Source organism: Equus przewalskii, chromosome 10 (genome assembly GCF_037783145.1).
Source record: "Equus przewalskii isolate Varuska chromosome 10, EquPr2, whole genome shotgun sequence".
In the NCBI taxonomy this organism is placed as follows: Eukaryota; Metazoa; Chordata; class Mammalia; order Perissodactyla; family Equidae; genus Equus; species Equus przewalskii.
In genome coordinates this window covers 18,361,972-18,380,706 of record NC_091840.1, presented here as the reverse complement: position 1 = coordinate 18,380,706, position 18,735 = coordinate 18,361,972, and the positions used below count along the sequence as shown (strand labels likewise).

General features: G+C 60.3%; 2 protein-coding genes and 1 long non-coding RNA gene across 10 annotated transcripts in view; 1 reads left to right on the top strand and 2 right to left on the bottom strand.

Annotated features, from left to right (window-relative positions):
- ARHGAP27 (Rho GTPase activating protein 27) overlaps window positions 1–8,250 on the bottom strand; it is a 31,459-nt gene extending 23,209 nt beyond the window's left edge. The window contains exons 1-3 of one of the 6 annotated variants that reach the window (XM_070561762.1): window positions 8,120–8,250; window positions 7,046–7,175; window positions 5,051–5,728 (exon numbers count right to left, since the gene is read on the bottom strand). In XM_070561762.1, the coding sequence (XP_070417863.1) occupies window positions 5,051–5,707 (657 nt within the window). In that variant the 5' untranslated portion in view covers window positions 5,708–5,728; window positions 7,046–7,175; window positions 8,120–8,250. Of the gene's footprint in view, window positions 1–67; window positions 200–360; window positions 746–5,050; window positions 5,729–7,045; window positions 7,176–8,075 lie in introns of those variants that run through there. The other 5 variants (XM_070561764.1, XM_070561760.1, XM_070561763.1 and 2 more) reach the window with 5 other exon arrangements.
- LOC139074023 (uncharacterized) lies at window positions 7,327–8,676 on the top strand. The gene is made up of 2 exons (XR_011523312.1): window positions 7,327–7,841; window positions 8,165–8,676. It is a non-coding gene; the product is annotated as an uncharacterized lncRNA (long non-coding RNA).
- A 1,030-nt stretch (window positions 8,677–9,706) lies between these two features.
- The window catches only part of PLEKHM1 (pleckstrin homology and RUN domain containing M1), a 46,664-nt gene continuing 37,635 nt past the window's right edge, over window positions 9,707–18,735 (bottom strand). For 2 of the 3 annotated variants that reach the window (XM_070561758.1, XM_070561759.1), the window contains 4 exons: window positions 18,035–18,228; window positions 13,330–13,393; window positions 12,646–12,803; window positions 9,707–11,784 (listed from right to left, as the gene is read on the bottom strand). In XM_070561758.1, coding sequence (XP_070417859.1) covers window positions 11,673–11,784; window positions 12,646–12,803; window positions 13,330–13,393; window positions 18,035–18,228 — 528 coding nt within the window. In that variant the 3' untranslated portion in view covers window positions 9,707–11,672. The remainder of the gene's footprint in view (window positions 11,785–12,645; window positions 12,804–13,329; window positions 13,394–18,034; window positions 18,229–18,735) is intronic. The other variant, XR_011523311.1, reaches the window with a different exon arrangement.

The window sequence follows — 18,735 nt, the reverse complement described above, 5'->3', positions numbered from 1 at the left end:
GAGAGCAGGGAGTCCGGGCAAGGGGACTCACTGGATCCCCCATTGGCCTCAGCTCCCCAGCTCTTACCAGCCCCATTTTCCAGATGGCCCTCTGGCTGGCCCCAAAGGGGGATCCAATGGGTCCGTCCAAGGCCAGTTCCTTGATCTCAGTCACAGCCACCTGCGGCTGCCCTTGGAGTTTGTCCCAGAGAGTGGGTGCCAGGCCTGGGATCCAGAGAGGAGGGCGAGGTGCCTCACAGGGCCTTTTAGCAGGGGTGCAGGGAGAGGCGGGTGGGGGCGGGGAGGGAGGGGACTGTGGTAAACTGCTGGCACGCCCCCTCTCCCCAGGGTCCCAGCTCCACTCCCTGGCAAGGCACTCACAGTTCGGGAGGGCGGAGGAGGGAGGAATGAGGTCCCGGGGCTCCTTGCCGGCAGGCGGCTGCTCAGGTGGGTGCCTCCCGGGCTGTTTGCATAAGACGCAGCGGAGCAGGCTGCAGCTCTCCCCTCTCGGTGGCCACTACCCGGCAGTGGGGCGGGCTCCAGTCCAGATGGCCGGCCTAGTGACCACACCCTGAAATCCCTGGGCAGGACGGCCCCTCGCCTGGGGCTGGGCCCCGCAGCCACTGGGGAGGAGTCTCAGAGGCTTCCCTGGGCCGTGGAGCACCTCCTCAGGTAGGGGGAGGGGAAGGAGGGGCCCTGGCTCACCCCACCCCTCCCTCCTCTGAAGCCTGAGCTTCTGCCCTCTGCTGGGACTTCTCATTCTCCTGCTCCGTCAGTGGCAGGTGGCAAGGGGAGGGGTCGGAACCCACGCCTCCTTCCCTGTCACCATGCCCAGGCCTGGGCACATACAGGGAACTCAGGAAAGTGAACACTTGTTTACCCTGGGTTTGTCTGTCCTTGCTGAGGGGCACAGGGTGGCCAAGCCTGAAGGACACTCAGGTGAGACTTCTGAGCCTGGTGGCCAGGATGGGGTTTGTGGTCAGGAGGTCAGGAACTGACCTGGACAGAGCTGCCTCCTGGCTGTGTGACCTTTGGCCAGTCACTAAATCTCTCTGAACCTTTCTTTGTACCCAGGGCAAATGGGGGTACCTATTCGTGACTTCTGAGCTGCTGGGAGGATGGGCTCGGAGTGAGAACCGACAGGACCATTAGCCCCTTGGGGAAAGGGATCATGTTGTATCTTACATGCTTTGTGTCCCCAGTGTCCAGCATGGTGACCAGCACACACCAGGTGCTCATTACTTGCTAGCTGAGTGACTGGTGGATGACAAGGCTGTAAACTGCCTCATCATTTTATAGGGTAAAATGCGTAGAGGCTCCTCTTTTCTGGATTGGGAAGGGAGGGTTCCTGCGTCTGCCGATTGTCCTGCCCTCCGTGCCAACCTGCTGTCCTTTTCCCTTGTCCAGTGGCCCATCAACTGAACACTGTCCCCACCCTCCCTGACGACCCCATGTCACCTCTATCCTCACCTCCTCGCCCTCCCGCAGAGGATGCCGGTCCCTCACCCTCTGCGTGGGCCCCTCCCTCCCTCCCTCTCCCTGGACCCCATCTCATCCCCCACTTCCTCACCATCCTCAGCCTCCTCCGCTCCTGCCCATCCCCTTAGATTTGGGGTTCGCCCTTGGCCCCGCACTGGCCTCTGGCCACACAGCGTCTCTCCCTTCCCTGCCAAGCTTCTGGAAGTTGTCTACACTCTCAGCCACATCCTCGCCTTCGCTCCTCTGACCTCCTGCCCTCCGCCTGCAGCAGCCTCCTCGACCAGCTTCTGATAAGGTGGACGCTGACCTTCTGGTGGCCCCTTCTGATAAATGTTTGATGGTCTCTATCTCACTTCCCCTTTCTTCTGGATACTTCTCCTCAGCTTCTGGGCTAGCACTCTCCTGCTTTTCCTCCTTGTTCCCTGACTGTTCCTTCCTCTCGGCTCCTCTCTCCTCCCTTTGCCTGTCACCTCCATGTGGTGGCCCCCAGCCTGTCTCAGGCGCTCCTGTTCCCACATCCACACTCTCTCCACACCCACGGCCCCACCGTCACACACTGCGGGCGTTCTCCTGGGTGGCAGACCCAGGTTGGCCACAGCAGGCTCGGCCTCCTTCCTTGCCTCCCCTCCCCAGGCATGCCCGTGGTAAACAGCACGCTATCCGCCCAGGTGTGCAAACTGGGAGCCTGGAGTGCCTCCTGATTTCCCTCCCACCCCCCTCAGCCCATCAGCCACCAGGTCCCCATGAGTCTGCCTCCCAAATCTCCCATCATCAGCACATGCCTGGGAGGCCAACAAGGTCCTTGGCCATTCTCGAAGCCTCAGCCACAGGGGCCTTTTCTCAACCCCACTCCCTTCTCTGCTGAGTGCCTTCCAACGGCTGCAGGATGAAGCCCGTGGGCCAGAGCCCAGGAGGCCCCACTGGGCCTGGCCCCACCTGCTCCCACCCCCGAGCCCCCATTCCTGAGCCGTAGCTGCACAGGGTGAGCGTGGGGCTGCAAGGCCCCAAAGGTGCCACATCTTCTCACACCTCCACCTCTGCCCATGCACCACGGCCCCCGGCCCCCAAGTGCAGCTCCATCACAGACGGTGGCATGTGCTATGCTGTCCCCTCCTGCCAGCTTCCTGTCCCAGACAGTGAGCCCCCAGGGCTGGGGCTGTGCCTCAGTCACCTTTACATCTGAAGGTTCACCCGGCACTTGGCAGGTCTTCAGTCAGTTCCTGCTTAGTGACGAGTGAGCAGAGGGGCTGCTGGGACCTGCTCCTCCTGCCGCCTCTAAGGAGGGGGCTCACCTTTCAGGAAATTCCTTCTCTAATCGCCACCACCTTGGACAACTGAGAGCACAGTGGGGTTTCCTTCCCAGGAGGGAACCAACTCCCCACCCCTGGAGTTTGTGGGGCTGGGATGTCAGAGGGACCCACAGCTGACACTTGAATAAAGCACTTCATGGGGAGGGTGCCATTATACCCATTACACAGGGGAGGAGACAGGACCAGAGAGGCTAAGCCACTTGTCACACAGTGACATTAGGTCACACAGTGAATTAGGGCCAGAAGTGGGACCAGGCAGAGCCCCTCGGCCAATACCCAGGCCTCTGGCAGATGCCCCAGGTCCTCCCTGTGCAAGCACCATCCCCACTATCACCTGTGTCCCCCCATCCCACACTATGGTCACTGCTGGGAGCTGGAGGGAGGAGGGGCAAAGACACCACCTGGCAGTGACCTGGCTGCTGAGGTGATTTCTCTTCTCACGAGGTACCCGGATCTGGGGTTCTTTTCTCCCTTCTTTTTTCACCTCGGCCCTGGGCTCTGGGGTGGAGGCCCTTGGGTAGACCTGCAGAGCCGCGGCTCATGAGTAAGCGGGCTGTGGCTCCCCATCCCTCTTCAATACACACTTTGCACACGCTCTGGGTCAGACCCTGTGCTGGGCGCGGGGGTTCAGAGGGCAAGGCTAGTTCCCCACTTCGAGGAGCGAGGAGCGCACCTCCAAGGCGCAGACACACACTCCCACCATCACCAGGACAGAAAATGTGGAGGGACCCCGGAGTGCGCGCCGGGAGGCTGCCCAGGAAACGGAGGGGCGCCGCGGGGAGGAGCGCTGGCATCCAGCCGTCCAACCGGGAGAAGCTGTCTGACCGGCTGGCAGGCGCGCGGAGCACAAGGACTTCCCCACCTTCGCCCGCTCGGATGGGTCCGGGTCTCAGTCCCCGTGCCTGCTCGCCGAATGCTGTTCTCCGCCATGGCCACAGGGGGGCGACTGCCCCCTGCAAAAGGCGGAGCGAAGGCGGCGCAGACTTGGAGCGAAGGACACCCAGTTGGGACCCCAGCCAGTCTAGGTGCACCGCCCACTACGACCCAGGCGCTTCCACGCCTCGCCTCGTTGAAGGTGCGCAGCAACCCTAATCCTGAGGTATTATCTTGAGTTTATACACGAGGTCATCGGGGCTGGGGGAATTAAGTGGCTCGTCAGCAGCTGGCAGGTGACCCAGCAGAATCAAATTCGAGTCTCTGTAGCCTCAAATCCTGAACTCTCTGCACCATAACGGTGCGGAGACCCCTGAGCTCGCGGACGGACAGCCTCCTTCCTCTGGGCATCCCAGACGCAGTCCTGGCACGTCTCAGGCATCAACGATTATTGTCAATTACATTAAGTACAAAAAGAGAAATCAGAGATTCGCGAGCTTCAGGGGCCATCCATCCACTCTCCCCTTCGGGCTAAACGACAAACTGAGACCCTGAGAGAGGAAGTGAATTGCCCACAATTACACAGCCGGAGGCAGATGTCAGAAGGGGGTCTGTGCGCCCCCACTGCCTCCCCAACCGGCTGCCTCTCCCTGAAAAGTTCCTAAAGTTGAAGACGTCAGGGCCGCCCGAAGGATTCTGAGGATGTTTTAAAAACGTGCTCTGTTTCGATTTCCCAAATTTACGTACAGGGTTCTGACGCAAAAGGAACGCCCTCCCTCGAACTGGACTTCTTTCTGAAAGAAACCCCTCAAAAGTTTAGAAAGGAACTGAAATGTTGGAAGCAGCTAAAAGGGAAGCAGACTCCCGACTTTCACATCCATTATCTCATCTGACTCTCCAAACTCCCGTGAGAAAGGGAGGCAGGGAGAGCCGGCCGCGGGGCCACGATCCGCCACTGCACACCAGGCGCGTTTCGGCATGGTTCTGATTTTAGACGCAACACCTGCCCCAGGAGACGCGACGCCCCTCGCCAGGGCCGCGGCAGCACACTGTAGGCAGGTTTATTGGCACTTCTGCAGCAAACCATGACTATTCACACTAAATGGGATAAATGAAGGCCGTCCACGGCCTCACATTGGTTCCTGACAAATTCTGCCGCCAACTGCGTTACGAAAAACCCTTGAGCTCCAGGGAGCTTTGGCATTTCGGAAGCGCAGATAAGAAATTGTGAGCCTGTACCACTCGCGCGCCGAGCTTGAGGAAAGGGAGGCTCGGCGTGAGGGGCGCTCGTCCCAAGTCGGCGGACACGCTGCTCCGCGTCGAGCCGGCCTCTAAGCCCAGGGGGGCTCGGAGCGCCCCGGTTCGGAGCGCGCACAGGCCCCCCGGTCTCCCCGCTCCCCGCGGCGTACCTGCTCCGGACGCTCGTGCCGCGGCGGGCCGCGCACGTCCTGGATGGCCTCGTAGACGTTCTCCGAGTCGCTGCGCGCCAGGGGCCGCGGGCACACCCAGGAGCCCGCCACGCTGCAGGCCTTGAAGCTGCCCGCGCTCCCGAGCAGGCCCGCGGGTGGCGCGGCGGCGGCGCGCGCCAGGTCGTCCAGGGACTGCGCGGGCCGCACGGGCGCCGCGGGCCGCGTGTACAGGCAGGCGGGCAGGCCGGGCGTCAGGCTGCTGCGCTGGGTCGCGGCGCCGCGCCGCGCAGGGCCGCACAGGGAGCTCACTCGGCCCCGGGGCTCGGCGGGCGCGCCGTCGGGGCCCGCGGGCGCAGAGGCGCTCACGAAGCGGTAGTCGTAGGAGAGCGGCTCCGGGGCTGAGAGGCCCGGCTGGGGCGTGGGCGGCGGGGCGGCGGCAGGGTCGCCGAGCGCCGGCAGCTCGCGCACGTACTGCGCGGGCAGGTAGAAGGGGCGGCCGCCCGGCTCGCGCCGAACATGCCACCAGTGCTCCGTGCTGCGGCGCAGCAGCCGGTAGCGCTCGTTGGGCTGGATGGCGATGCGGCGCCCGTCCTTGCCCGTGTACTCGAAGGGATGCTCCACCAGCACGTACACGTCTCCCTCGACGTCCGCCGCCATCGCGGCCGCCGCGGCGTTTCCCTGTGGGCAACAGGAGGAGGGGCAAGGATGTCAGGGCAGCGGAGGCCGGGAAGCGTATCGCGCGAGGGGGATGGACGAGCTGGGTTCGAGTCTCGATGCTGCACTCGTCCAGTGCGTTCCGGCCTCAGTTTTCCTATCTTTAAAACGGAGGACTTGGATAAAATAATCTCGAAGGTTCCCATTCTTACGCTCAGTGATGGAATTATGACAACCTTTTCATTCTGTGGCACTGATGATAAGATTTGAGCCTTGCTTCAACGCCTTAGTGGGGAGATTGTGGGTAATACTGGTCCAACTTTACAGCGAGAGAAGCCTTGGCTCAAAGATCTGGAGTGATTGCCCTCGAAAAAGTCGACACCACATTTGCCTAAATGGAACCTCAGTTTCCCTGTCTGTGAAGTGGGAAGAACAGCCCATTCCGCCGCCCCGCCTCCGCCCCATGCCTCCAGCCCTCAGGGAATCCGCGTCCACAGCGCCTCTTCCCTCCAGGCGTTTGCGCCCGGGCCCGCGGGGTCAGGGGTTGGGGTGTGCAGGCTCTGGGAGGGGCCCCCGCGCCGCTCTACCCTGGGAGTGCCCCTGTCCCGATTAGTCCAAGGGCCTTGGCGTAAGGGCCCACGACTGCCAAGGCCGGGGAACCGGTTCTCTTGGTTTCTCTTTCCTTCCCCAGCGGCTTCACCACAGGCATGAACCCGGAGCCTGGCCCGCCCAGACCGGCCCGCACCGCCCCCTGCTCTCCAGCTCCCACCCCCACCTCCCGAGAGAGGCTCGGATCTCGGGCCTGTCCACCTGCTCTGTGATCTCCACATTGCCCCATGAAAGTGGCCCGTAGAGAATGCACGTTCACAGCGACTACCCGTGCGGTGTCCTCAGGGCCCCCCAAAGCTCTCCTGGAGTGGTTACCACCTCTCACCCTCCTCCCTGCCGGCTTAGCCTGGCTCCTGGTGTGTCGGGGGAGGGTCAGAGCCTAACTAAATCTGCCTGTGTCCCTCATCAAAGCCAGGAATTGGTGGCCTCCTCTGGAAGTGGCTGGTCCCTCCACACCTCCTGCCCCACAACGGTGGCCCGGGGCCAGCACTGGGAGCTCGGCCGCTTGCTGACACTGAGGGACGCGAGGAGCAGGGTCCAGCCGCGGGCGCACAGCGCTCTCTCTACTTTCTCAAGCTGTCTTTCCTCGACGGGGGAAGGGACGTAAACTGAGTTACTGAGCACCCTGGGCCCTGGAGGCGGGGTCGGCGAGCTGCTTGGAGCTAAGCCAACAAGCCCCAGGGAGGACACCCCTCCTCTCCGCCTTCCTCTGGACCCCAGCGGCGCACTCACGTTGGCTGGGCGGCCTCGGAGCCCATGGGCTGGCTGGGCGGAGCCGGTGGATGGATGCGAGTTAGGTCCCTGCCATCTCCTTGGGCGGGGCTTCCAAGGGCTGGGCTGGAGAAACCCCGTGGAGCGGGAGCTGGCAAGGGGAGAAAAGAGAGAAGGAGACACTCAGGAGGGCTGTCCCCAACCCCCAAAGTAGCTGTGTCTGGGAGGGGTGAGGAGGAGCCTAAAAGAGTCGGCCTGGGCCGTTGGGGACATTGGGGGCGGAGCCGGGAGAGAGAGAAGGCATGAGGGAGGGGGCAGGGGCAAGGAGGGCTGCGACTGAAGGGGCGCAGGCAGGTTGCGAGCACAGTCGGGAGAGGGTAGGGTCCCGCCCCCGCCCGCCCCGCCCCCACCACGCGGGATTTGTCGTCCGCGAGCCTCTGCGCCCCCCGGATGCGCTGCTCTGGGACTGCTCGAGCCGGGCGCCGTGTCTCGTCCGGGCGTTCCCAATCCGAGCGAGGCCGTTTGCACCCTGAATCACCACCTACGAGCCCTTTCCAGCCGGATTGCAGGCGCTACCCGCTCCGGGCCCACCTCCGCCCTCCCAAGGCCCTTTCCGGGCGTAGCACGGAGGGCCTGGAAAAACTGGGAGCGGGGTTCCCACGGTAGGGACGCCCACCGGAGCGCAGAGTCTCGGGCTCGGTGGGGCGGGGACCCGCGCCTCGGCTCCTTCCCCGACCCTGGCGGAGCGAAGAGAAGAGGAGAGATGGGAGGAGCGGGGAGGATCCCTGGAGCGCTGGGACGGACCGGTCGCCAGGAGGTACCCTGGGTCCACTGCCCGGGCGACGCAAGCCACAGCGGCTCCAACGCTTGGGTCGGCATGGGGGGCCTGGGCCTGGGCCCTTCCCGCCCCCAGACGGAGGGCAGCCCTTCGCCTCCACCCTCCTCCCGGGGCGGGGGATCGGGCCCGCGCAGCTCCCGCCCCAGCGCGGTGCGAAGGGGAGCAGGCGCGCGGTGCTCCCTGGTGAGGACCCGCCACCTGCGGCACCCTCACCCCCAGCTCAGCACCCTCCTCTCTGTCCGGCCCGGCCCCGGCACCTCTGGGTGTCTGCTCGCTGATCTCGCCTCCACTTGTCCCGACAGGCGCGCGTGGGCTTGGCGTCCGGCGCTCCCTCCTCCACCGCCCAGCTCCCGCGCTGCCTTGTTTCCTGTTCAACAATATAGCGAGGGAGGCACCAGCCGAGAGCGCCCGTCAGAACTTCCTCCCGGGCTGGGGCTGGGCTGCGGCTGCGAGAGACAATCCCCGGTGTCCTGGCTTCCTGTCCCCTCTGGGCCGGGCCAGCGCCCCAGGAGCAGAGACGCCACCCTCTCCCCCAGCACCTCCCGGGATCCTGGGCCACACCTGGTTGTCTCCCGGAGGTGGAGGCAGCAGGGCCAGGATGGTGGGGGGAGGGGGGAGGGAGCCTCCTCACCAACCTCTGGCCAGACATCCCTCCCACTGCTTGGTTCTGTGCCCCCTGCCCACCTCAACATCCTGGCTGGACTCAAGATCCTCACGTTATCTGGGTATCTCAGTTTTTTTTCCTGTAAAGGGGACAGTAACACCTACTTCACTGTTGATTGTTGAGATTAAATGAGATGCACTAAGCACAATATATTGTTATTACCACGTTATTGCTATAAGGACATACATTAGATTAGTTATTATTATCTCTCCTTTTCTTATGACATGAGCGGTCCTCCTGTTTGGGGCTGGATTGAGGTCTCCCCCCTCCTTTAGGCAGGAGGGGGCGGGGACTTGTGTCCTCAGGCACCTTGCTGAGGATGGAGGCACCAATTCCAGAGGCAGGGCAGCACCCAGGTCATGCGCCCGGGCCCTCCCCTGGGCTTGTCTCTCCCCAACACTCCAACTGGGTTCCCCTCATCTTCCTGGAGCCCGCCACTGACTGCCCCCCCCCCCCCGGAGGTGAGGCCCTTGAGGGAAACTGGATGCTCCCTTGTGGGCTGAAAGGCATCTTCAAGGACAGGAAACTGCACACCTGAATGTCTTTCAGTCCCATTTTCCTGAGAATTAGTCTGTTTCCTTCTTCTGTCCTTACAGTGGGCAGTGATCGCCTTTCCCCTGTGGCCTCCTGGGCTTCTCCTAGAACTTGAGAGGAAGGCTGGCCGCAAAGTAGAGTCCACTTTGAGCCCTAAAACCATGATCCCTGACTAGGTCTTCTCAAACAGCCTGGCCCTGCTGAGCCCCTTCTCTTGCCCTGGATAACACAGTGGAAAATACAGTCCTGAGGTCTCACGCGTTCCAGTGTCAGGGGACTGTGCTTCGACATTTAAGGCACAGGAAAAAAGCCACCATGGTGGAATTTCAGGCATCAGCTTCAGTTGTTCTGTACGAGTGTGTGTGAGTAACCCTCCCCACAGGCCCCGAATCCTATCCCAACGACTCTGAGGAGTACAAGGATGGGATAGAGCCTAAGCATTGTTCCCTCCCCACCTCCCCTCTTCTCCCTGTGCAATCCTGGCACACAAGCCCCCTGCCTGCAAGTGTTTACCACTAGCCACTCCCCCACTACCCCTGTGCCCAGGAGTTGACTGACAAGGGAGTGGTGGCCTCTCAGACGGTAATGGATGGCCCATGGGCGCCCAGTCAGCAGCAGCATTAGGATTCAGAAGCGAGACCAGAGATTAGAAAGATCAGGTCTTTACTGCAAAATCATTCAAAAATCACCCGGCAGCAGTTCCTTCAATACATTGCAAAGCACTTCTCAGGGCCAGGGCCCCTCACAAGAAACAGTTTATTGCATAAAATGACATTTTAAAAATAGTGTGGGCACTACTGAGGTTCTCATCAGCTTTCCATTGGAGGTGAGGGGGTAAAAATCAACTCATCTGAAAGCATTAGCAGCTTTTGGTATGGGGAGAGGGTCAACTCTAATGCTACCAACCCCAGGGTGGGGGGCAAGCTCCTCTGGGGCTCACTCCTGCTGCCCCCTAGGGCACCCTCTGGAATACGGAATATACTCACAGGCCCAAGAACGCAGGTGCGGGGCAACTGCGGCTCTAATCAGGCCACGTTTGTGGCGAGGCATTAATGCTGGCTATGGGGTGGGTGGGATGGGCATAAGGATCCACCTTCTGGTTTAGGAGGCGTTGACGTGCTGGGCACAGGTGCGCACCATCTTCTGTGATGGGCACAGCGAAGCTGTGGCAGCCCCCTTGCCCCCTCCGCCTTCCTACTCCTTCTCTTTCTATTGCACAACTTATCCAGCTCCACAGGGCTGGGCAGGTGACTCAGCAGCCAGATCACCCCGAGAGAGAGGAGGGACAGGCAGTCTCCACCTGGGGCCCCCAATCCAAGCTGAGAGCAGACAGGAGGGCCAGAGGACCCCAGGGCTGAGCTGGGTCTGCAGGATCCAGGAGAGGTGGCGGAAGGCAACAGAGAAATCACACCCAGATTCCTCTCAACCCCCAAAGGTCTAACTATCACTTTGAAAACAATTCCAGGCTCCTGCCCCATCCCAAGACCCCTTCAAAAGGCAATCCTGCTCCAATGAAACTTCCCAGTCTCTGGCGGCGCCCCTCCTGGGCCAGTCCACTGAAACGGTGAATTCATGGCTTTGTAAACAAGGCGGAGCATCCTTCTGTGAGGGCGGCTCCTCACGCATGTCCCTGTGTGGCTCAGCAGTGGGGCCAGCACTCTTCGTGGAAGGACCGTGTGGGGCTCTCCGCCCTCTGTGGGCCCAGCCTCCCTCTGCCCCAGCAGGGCTTGGTCAGGCAGCAGCGTCCTGCCTGCCTGCCTGTGGTGGGAGTGAGGAGGGCGAGGGGCTGAGGGCTGGGCAAGATGACGACCCTTCCCTGGACCAAGGAAGGCTCAAAGTGCTGACAGTGCTGGTCTGAGTCATTGCCCTTCTCCTGCGGGGACCTAGAGCCCAGGCTCCAGCAGAGGTGGGGCTGTGACACGGAGAAGGGGGATGGGCTCTTCAGGTGAGGAGCACGGGGCAGGGGGTGAGGAGGAGGGGGAGGGGTGGACAGTGGTCCTCAGGCCTGAGCCCGCCGGCCCCACGGGTGGTTTGGCACATTGCACTTGAGCTGTCAGCAGTGGGTACCCAGTGAGGGGGAGGAAAGGCACCTGGACCAGCTGTGGGCTCTGTCCCCACAGAGGCCTGGCTGCCTGGGCCCCTGCCCCCTGCAGGCCAGGCCCAAGCCCTTCCTGCATGTCTACTCAGGGTGAGGACGCCTGGACGTCTTGGGTGACTTGTGTAGGGTCAAGAATAAAAAAATATTTTCTGTTGTAATATGAAGGGAAAGAACCCACCTTAAAAAACTAGACCTTTTAATCAGGAATGTGGGATTGCAAATGCGCCCCGGTCTTGTCTCCACAGTGTCTGAGCAGCCCTAATGGAGGAGGTGCCCGTCAGGGAGGTGAGCGGGGCTTGACTAGTGCAAAGCTCCCCTCTCTGCTCCCCCTCCGCCCTGGGACAGACGGGTGGGGGTGGGCACTGGGGGATGTCACCAAGGACCTCCGGGGCTTCCTCTGGCAGACTCATGCTCTGGTCACACCCGAGAGTCTTCCTGACAAGGGAGATGGCTGTGACACCTGAGAGGGCAGCCTGGGCGGATGCTCCTGCAGCCCGGGTGGGGACAGGTTGGCTTAGGTGAGAGTGTTCCGCTCTTGGTACTTGCGCCGGCGGGCACAGCGGGGGCAGCCCTTCTTCACCACGGCCTGGCAGCTCTGGTGGAAGACGGTCTTGCATTCGCCACACCTGGGAGAGAGTGGCAAGGGCTGCTGGTGCCAGTGGGCTGGGGCCACCCCTGGCCTGAGTCCGGCCAGTGCTCCTGACTAGAGCCCACTGCAAAGCTGTGTCCTACCTGCAGCCCGAGGCACGCAGGCACTACCTCTCCACTCTGGGACCAAAGGTTCCTGCACCAACACTTACCCCTAAGTCCCACACTGCACGCTCGTACTCTGTGCTCTGTTCATTCTCTATAAATGCTGCTTGAAACTCATGGAATGGTTTCTTGCCTGTGTTTAAGACACTCAGGAGTTTAAAAAACTCAGTCCCAGATCTGTTCGGGGGCTGAATCCAGGCTAGGGGACACCTACTGAAAATGAATTAACACCCCCGCCAGTTCAGTTTTCTGCTCCCACACGGGTTGGCGCGGCAGCTTGGTGGATGCCTTTTTCCATTTAGAGGCTTCTGATAACATGCGATGACCGGGGACAAGAACGATCATTATAGGAGCAGAGGCAGCGGCAGGCAGCAGCCCCCAGGGGCCCACCTGTGCTGGGCCTTGCGCCAGCACTCCAGGGCAGTAACTCCCTTCCTCCCTCCTCAACCCATTTGTAGATGACAAGACTGAGGCCCCGACTCAAAGAGCCAGCAGCTGCCTCTTCTCTTGGAAGACGGATGCTTAGTAGAGGCAGGAGGTTGTCCCCTGAGCTGGAATGGAACTGGCCATGACTGTCCAGGCGTCAGCTGCCCTGGACAACCTCACCAGCCAGTGGCACTGGCACAGAGAGGATGTTCAATATGTTCCCACACAATGGCGCTGGGCCTGCCTCCCTGGGACATCGGGGCCAACTGGGGTTGGGGGTGGAGCGGCTGCCTGGGTGTCCCACATACCTGACTGTGGTGTCAAACTCAAAGGGGAAGATAATGTCATGGTGGTGGCAGATCTGGCAGATGAAGCCGCGCTGAGTGCACAGGTCGCAGTGGTAAACGTGCTGGGAGGCGAATTCGATGAGGGCCTTGAGAAATCCTTCATATGTCCCCTCGGCGATCTGTGGAGGGCGAGCGCAGGCCGCCAGGCTTGTTAGGCAGCCGTCCCGAGGCTCAGGCTGCGGGTAGTGCGTGGCCTGCCCCGCTCCCGGCACCCTGCCTCAAGGCCTCCTGCTGGGGAGAAGCTCCTTCCCACAGGGCAAGTACACGGCCCGAAGCAAGCTGAGCAAGGCGGGCGCCCAGCCCCTGGACGGAGGTCACCGGGGATAACGGGGTTGACAGATGAGACCCCAATCCACCGCAGTCTCCCTCGAGGAAAGAAATGTCCCAAACTCTCACTCCGGTGGCCTTTCCTCCCTCTGCCCTCCAGGCCAGGGACGAGTCCAGCTGAGGGAAGAACCCCTGGGCTTATTCCCGGGGGGCCAGGGCTCAGCACTCCCCCAGGAAGTGTGGGACGGGGGACCCTGGTCTGAGGTGCTGAGAGCCTGAGACTGCTGTCCTGCCTCAGCAAACTGCAGCCCCCAGCTCACTTCTGGTTCCTCTAGGAATGAGGGCCCTCTGGAGGTCCGGGCGGGGGAACATTCTCACCTGCTGCAGGTCAGCGACACTGTACTTGTGGGGAGACTCCAAGAGATAGTTCCTGTGGTTGAGCCTTCAGAGAAAACACAAGAGATTCCCTGGAAGGGTTGCCAAGACCTGGGCCAAGCTGTGTTCTCACTCTGTCAGCTGCTAACCAGCCACAAACACCTCCCTCCCAACGGCAGTCAGCGGTCAGCAGCCGGGGCTTGGGGCTCGGCACCTGGGCTTCCAAGTGACTAGCTGATGGCACATTGGGCAAGTTACTTAACCTTTCTGAACCTCAGGTTTCCTCACCTGAGAAACAGAGCTGTTCTCAGGATTAAATAATTTATCTAAAGCATTTGGCACAGTGCCTAGCACATAGTAAACAATTAAAAATTATCCACTATAGTTAATAACATCGTATTATATAACTGACATTTCCTAAGAGTAGAACTTAAATGTTCCTATATGTGTAAATAAGTAAAGTGAGGTGATGGATGTGTTAATTAACCAGATGGGAGGAGCCCTTTCACAATCTATCCATATATCAAATCATCACGATGTACACTTTTCAGTTTTACAATTTTGTCACTTATACGTCAATAAAGCAGGAAAAAACTTTTTAAATTTAAAGGTATAAAAAATAAACTATCTATAAAACAAATGATGAGGATGATGATGAAAGTTAACACTTGGTACCAGGAACTGGACTAAGAGCTTTACATATATTCACTCATTTAATTCTCACAATAATCCTAAGAGGTTGGCACTATTATAATCCGAATTTTGAGAAGAGGAAATGGAGGCACAGAGAGGTTAAACAACTTGCTTGTGGTCACACAGCTAGCTAGTAAGTGGCAGAGCTGGAATTGAATGCAGGAGTCTGATTCCAGAGCCTGCATCCTTATCCACCCGATGAATGCCTACAGATGTTAGCTGTTATTACTTCCACTGTTACATACCAGGGACAGTGCTGGGGACAGAGATGCACAGGACATGGCCTTTGCCCTCCTGCAGCCCCCGGCCTAGCTGAGGGACACACATTCAAGCCTCCAGTTTTGGTGCCATGTGGGAGGAACTGAGACATGTCCTAAGCACAGCAGATCCCGTTTCAGAGGCGGGTGGAGGGCGGGGGCAGCGGTGAGAGGCAGAGGACGAGGGCTCAACCGCCAACCCGGCTCTAGTTTCCGCCTCCCCAGCAGCAGAGATCCCAAGGGCTACGTCCGGAGGGAAGCAGAGGAAGCACCTGCAGAAACTCCCCTGGTACAAAAACCTGCCTGGGTTGCTCTGTGTGTCTGGGTGGTACTGGGGTCAGGAGGAGAGTCTCCGTGTCTGAGGAAGCTCGGGAACCTGTCCTAGGATGCCCCGGACGTCTGGGGGCAGGATGATGCCAGGCCCTGGGGCATTTGGAATGGGGGCTCGGTCATGCCCCATCCCAGGGCCTCAGTTATGGTCCAAGGGGATCCCGATCCAGGGCAGAAAAGGCGAGTTCCACCAAGCAGCCAGGCAGGCCACGTTGTGCTGTGCGGGGCGAGGATGCCGCCGACAGGCCACTCAGTTCACAACGCTGGTTTCCCCGGTAAATGTCCAGCTTTCTGGGAACAGGAAGCTGCCATTTATCACCAGAAAAACGCAGGGGGCGGGTGGTGCACAGACTGTCCCTGAGCTGCAGGAAGGGTGGGGCTGATGCGGATGGAGAGCCATCTCTGTCATCTGCCCTGTGTCCACAGTCACGGAAGCCCTGGGGGCCAGCCAGGCCCAGGGCCCTCCCTGCAGCCAACGTCCTGCTGTGGGGTGAAGGCAGGCAGGAGTTCCTTCCCAGTGGCAGCCCTCTGGCTGAGTCCCCTGAGAGAAAGGGGACCTACAGCTGGTGCCTGCCCAGTCCTTCTCAACCCTTCTCGCCCTCTCAGCCTCCACTCTGGCCTCCTCCCCTCCTGGGCTAATTATGACCACGGCCCCTGGGCCCCACTGCTGCCCACTGGTCTTTTCTAAGCCTCTGATCAGACGGTCCTGTGCTCAAAACCCTTCAGCGGCTCCGCACAGCTGGCAGAATAAAATCCAAATGTCTTTGGTGCAGCACGCATGGCCATCGAAGTCTGGCCCCACACCCGCAGTCCAGAGCACTGAGCCCCTCACGGTCCTGGGAGCCACATCCCGCCCCTCCACGCCATGGTCCCCTTGGCCAGGAAAGCAGCGCTTTCCCTTCCCCTCTCTTCTCTTCAGCTCTTTTCGGAAATTCCAGTTCACTCCATCCGTGCTGCCGCCGTGTGGAGACGCCTGTCATCCCATGTGCAGACAGAGCGGGGTCTGGGCTCCAGCAGCACTGATGGGGGCCAGCTGCAGGAGGGTCCATCTGAGCTTTCTCTTGATTCTTTCATACTGTTTGAATATTTTTTTTTTTTTAAAGATTTTATTTTTTCCTTTTTCTCCCCAAAGCCCCCCGGTACATAGTTGTATATTCTTTGTTGTGGGTCCTTCTAGTTGTGGCATGTGGGACGCTGCCTCAGCGTGGTTTGATGAGCAGTGTCATGTCCGCGCCCAGGATTCGAACCAATGAAACACTGGGCCGCCTGCAGCGGAGCGCGCGAACTTAACCGCTCGGCCACGGGGCCAGCCCCACATACTGTTTGAATATTGACTCTCTTTGTAAAGAAGAAACACATTTTTTTAAGCGGAAAAAAGAACTCTGCAAACCCTCCGCTCAGATGTCATCTCCTCTGGGAGCTTCCCTGGCCCTCTGGGTCCTGACAAGGCTGGGTCAGGTGCCATCCCTCAGAGCACATGCCATGCTGACCCAGGGCCATCTGAGTGTATGTGTCTGTGTCCCTTCTCAGGGACTCTGAGCCCTCATGTGGCCCTCACCACAACTCTAAAAGGCCACATGAACACAGGGATCATTGGCCTATTTTATAGGCAAGAAAGCTGAGGCTCAGAGAAGTGAAGAAACTTCCCTGAGTCACCCAGCAGGTCTGGGGCTGGGCAGGGGCTGCCCCTGAGCTCTCTCCCCTGCCCCACGCTGCTTCTAAGCAGGTACTGCCAAAGGTGGGCCCTGCTCTCCTGAAGGCTAGGTGCGCAGTAGGTGTGCAGAACTGCACCCAAGGATGGGAACAGCAGGGCCAGAGGAAAAAGGCAGGACTGCCCTCAGTGCCCAGCACAGGTCAGCTCAGACAGGTTGGTAAGGCTGGTGACCAAACAATCTCAGCAGGATGGGGACAGGGAGTGAGGCTGTCACCTAGGACCCACCCTGCAGGCACCTGGCCTACTCAGGTCTGCAGAGACCCCTCGACTGGGCAGGGTGATGAGGTCCCACCTGACCCAAAATTTCACCACCCTGGCCAGGGGGCGGGAGGGCACTCTCTGGAGCCCCGGGTCCCGGAATCTCAGAAAGGCTGGGAGCGAGTGAAGACCCAGGTGCCAGCTGATGATTGAGATGGACAGAGCCTCCCTGGGAAGCAGCCTTCGAGGGCCCCTCATGGTGGCCCCAGAGGGCTTTCTGTTCTTCCAGGCCCTGCGGAGGGGACGAGGGCGCAGCCGGCTGCCCTGGAAGCCTGAGGGCCAGCCTCTCTCCCTTGCTAAGAGAGCTCCCGGCAGCAGCCCCCTCCTTGAGCTCCGTGGACCTGCACTGGGCACCGCCTTGGCCCTGAGGAGCCGTGCAGGAGCGGCTCTGGGAGAACGGGAGCCAGGACTGAGGAGGCACAGCCGTCAGACAGGTGGTCTCTGCCAGCCGTGTGGTGAGGAGTGGCTGGAGGGGGAATATGGAGGCACTTGTGAGCTGATCCAGGTCTCCAGGACCCAGCAACGAAGTCCCCCTGGGCGGAGGCACCACCTCCTCCGCCTGAGGTCTGCGCTCCTGAGGGCCCCAGGCCAGCACAGCCCCGTAGAAGGCGGCAGCCTGGGCCACGACCTGGGGCTTGGAGGGGTTTATGACGGCACAGAAAGACCCTCTAAGTCCATGCTGAAGTCCAGCGTCATCTCCCAACTCTGAGCAGACCCCCTGGCCTGGGTACTGAGAAGCTTCTTGAAGGGCATCCTGTGGGTCCCACCCCAACCTCACCCTCTTCCGAGGATTTGGGAGGGATGCTGCCATGGACAGCAGCAAAGCAGCGATGGGAGGGAGGACTGGCCAGGGAAGGGAGGAGCCAGGGCGACACAGCCCTCGCTTGCCTCTCCAGCCTTCCCCTCACCGCTCTCCCGTCCACTTCCCCCCCCATCCCCCGAAGTTCTCCCGGTTCCTTCTAGGATTGGGGTCTTTGTTCATGGCCTGTGTGTGTCTTTCTTTCCATCTGGAACACTCTTTCCTGCTTCTCCTCCACTTTCTCACTCTTACTCATCCTTCAGGCCTCACTTTAGATGTCAGTTCCTCTGGGAGGTCTTCCCCTCTCGGCCCTCCTCCAGTCCAGGTTAGCCATCCCACCTCCCTCCCGGCCTCTCCCCAGGGTGTAGTGCTGGCTTACTCCCCTGCCTTCCTTCAAGAGGGTGGGCCCGGGTCTACCTTGCTCAGTGTTGTATCCCACACGCCTAGCCCAGTGCTGGGCACACAGTATGTTCTTAATAACTATTTGTCAGATGAATGAATGAATATGTAAACAAAAGCCACTCTGAAAGCATGTGATAATTTTCTAAACGAGATGGGAGGATCTCCGTCCAGTCCTGGCATTTCTCCCAAGAGGACACCTTGCGTGGGCACTGGCCCATGTGTGTGTGCCTGCGCGTCTGCGTCCAGGGTGCTCACCTCTTGCTTAGCTCCTTCAGGGCTCCACTTCGGCACAGGCCCAGGTAATCCCCCAGAAGCTTCAGCTGCTCCCGGCTCCTTCCAATGAGGCGCATCCGCTCCACGTGCTCGTAGAGGGACGCGTTCACCAGCTGCAGGTTGATGAGGGGCTGGGCCCGGATCTGCGTCAGGAACTTCAGGGCCTGCCGGCAGATCTGGGGACACCACCAGGCAGCAGGGGTGGGACAGAGTGGCCATTGGGTGAGCAGCTCAGGGCCAGGCACTGTATTATTTACTCATTCCCTACCCTGCAACCACCCTCCAAGGGAAGTGGTGCCATCTTCGTTTTATAGATGAGGAAAGTGAGGTTCAGAGAGATGGAGTGACTTGGCCTAGGTCCACAGCTCATAAAAGTCAAGATCTGAACCCAGTTAATCTGACTCCCAAACCCACGCTGCCTCCATGGCACAGCTGCTGCCCCTCTGCGACTGCTGGGAGGGAGGGGGGGCTGCTCTGGTTACCGCCCCTCTCCTCCTGGCCTAACTCTCCCCACTATTTCCTGTCCTCCCAGCCCCCATTTTCCTGCCCAAAGGAAACAGGCACTGCCCTACCCCCACCGGGCCCCGGCGGCGCGGCGACTCAGGAACCAGGTGACTGCTCTGAGTCAGGCTCCCACCACAGGAAGCTACAGACTAGACACAGCTCCACGAGAGCTTTCCCGA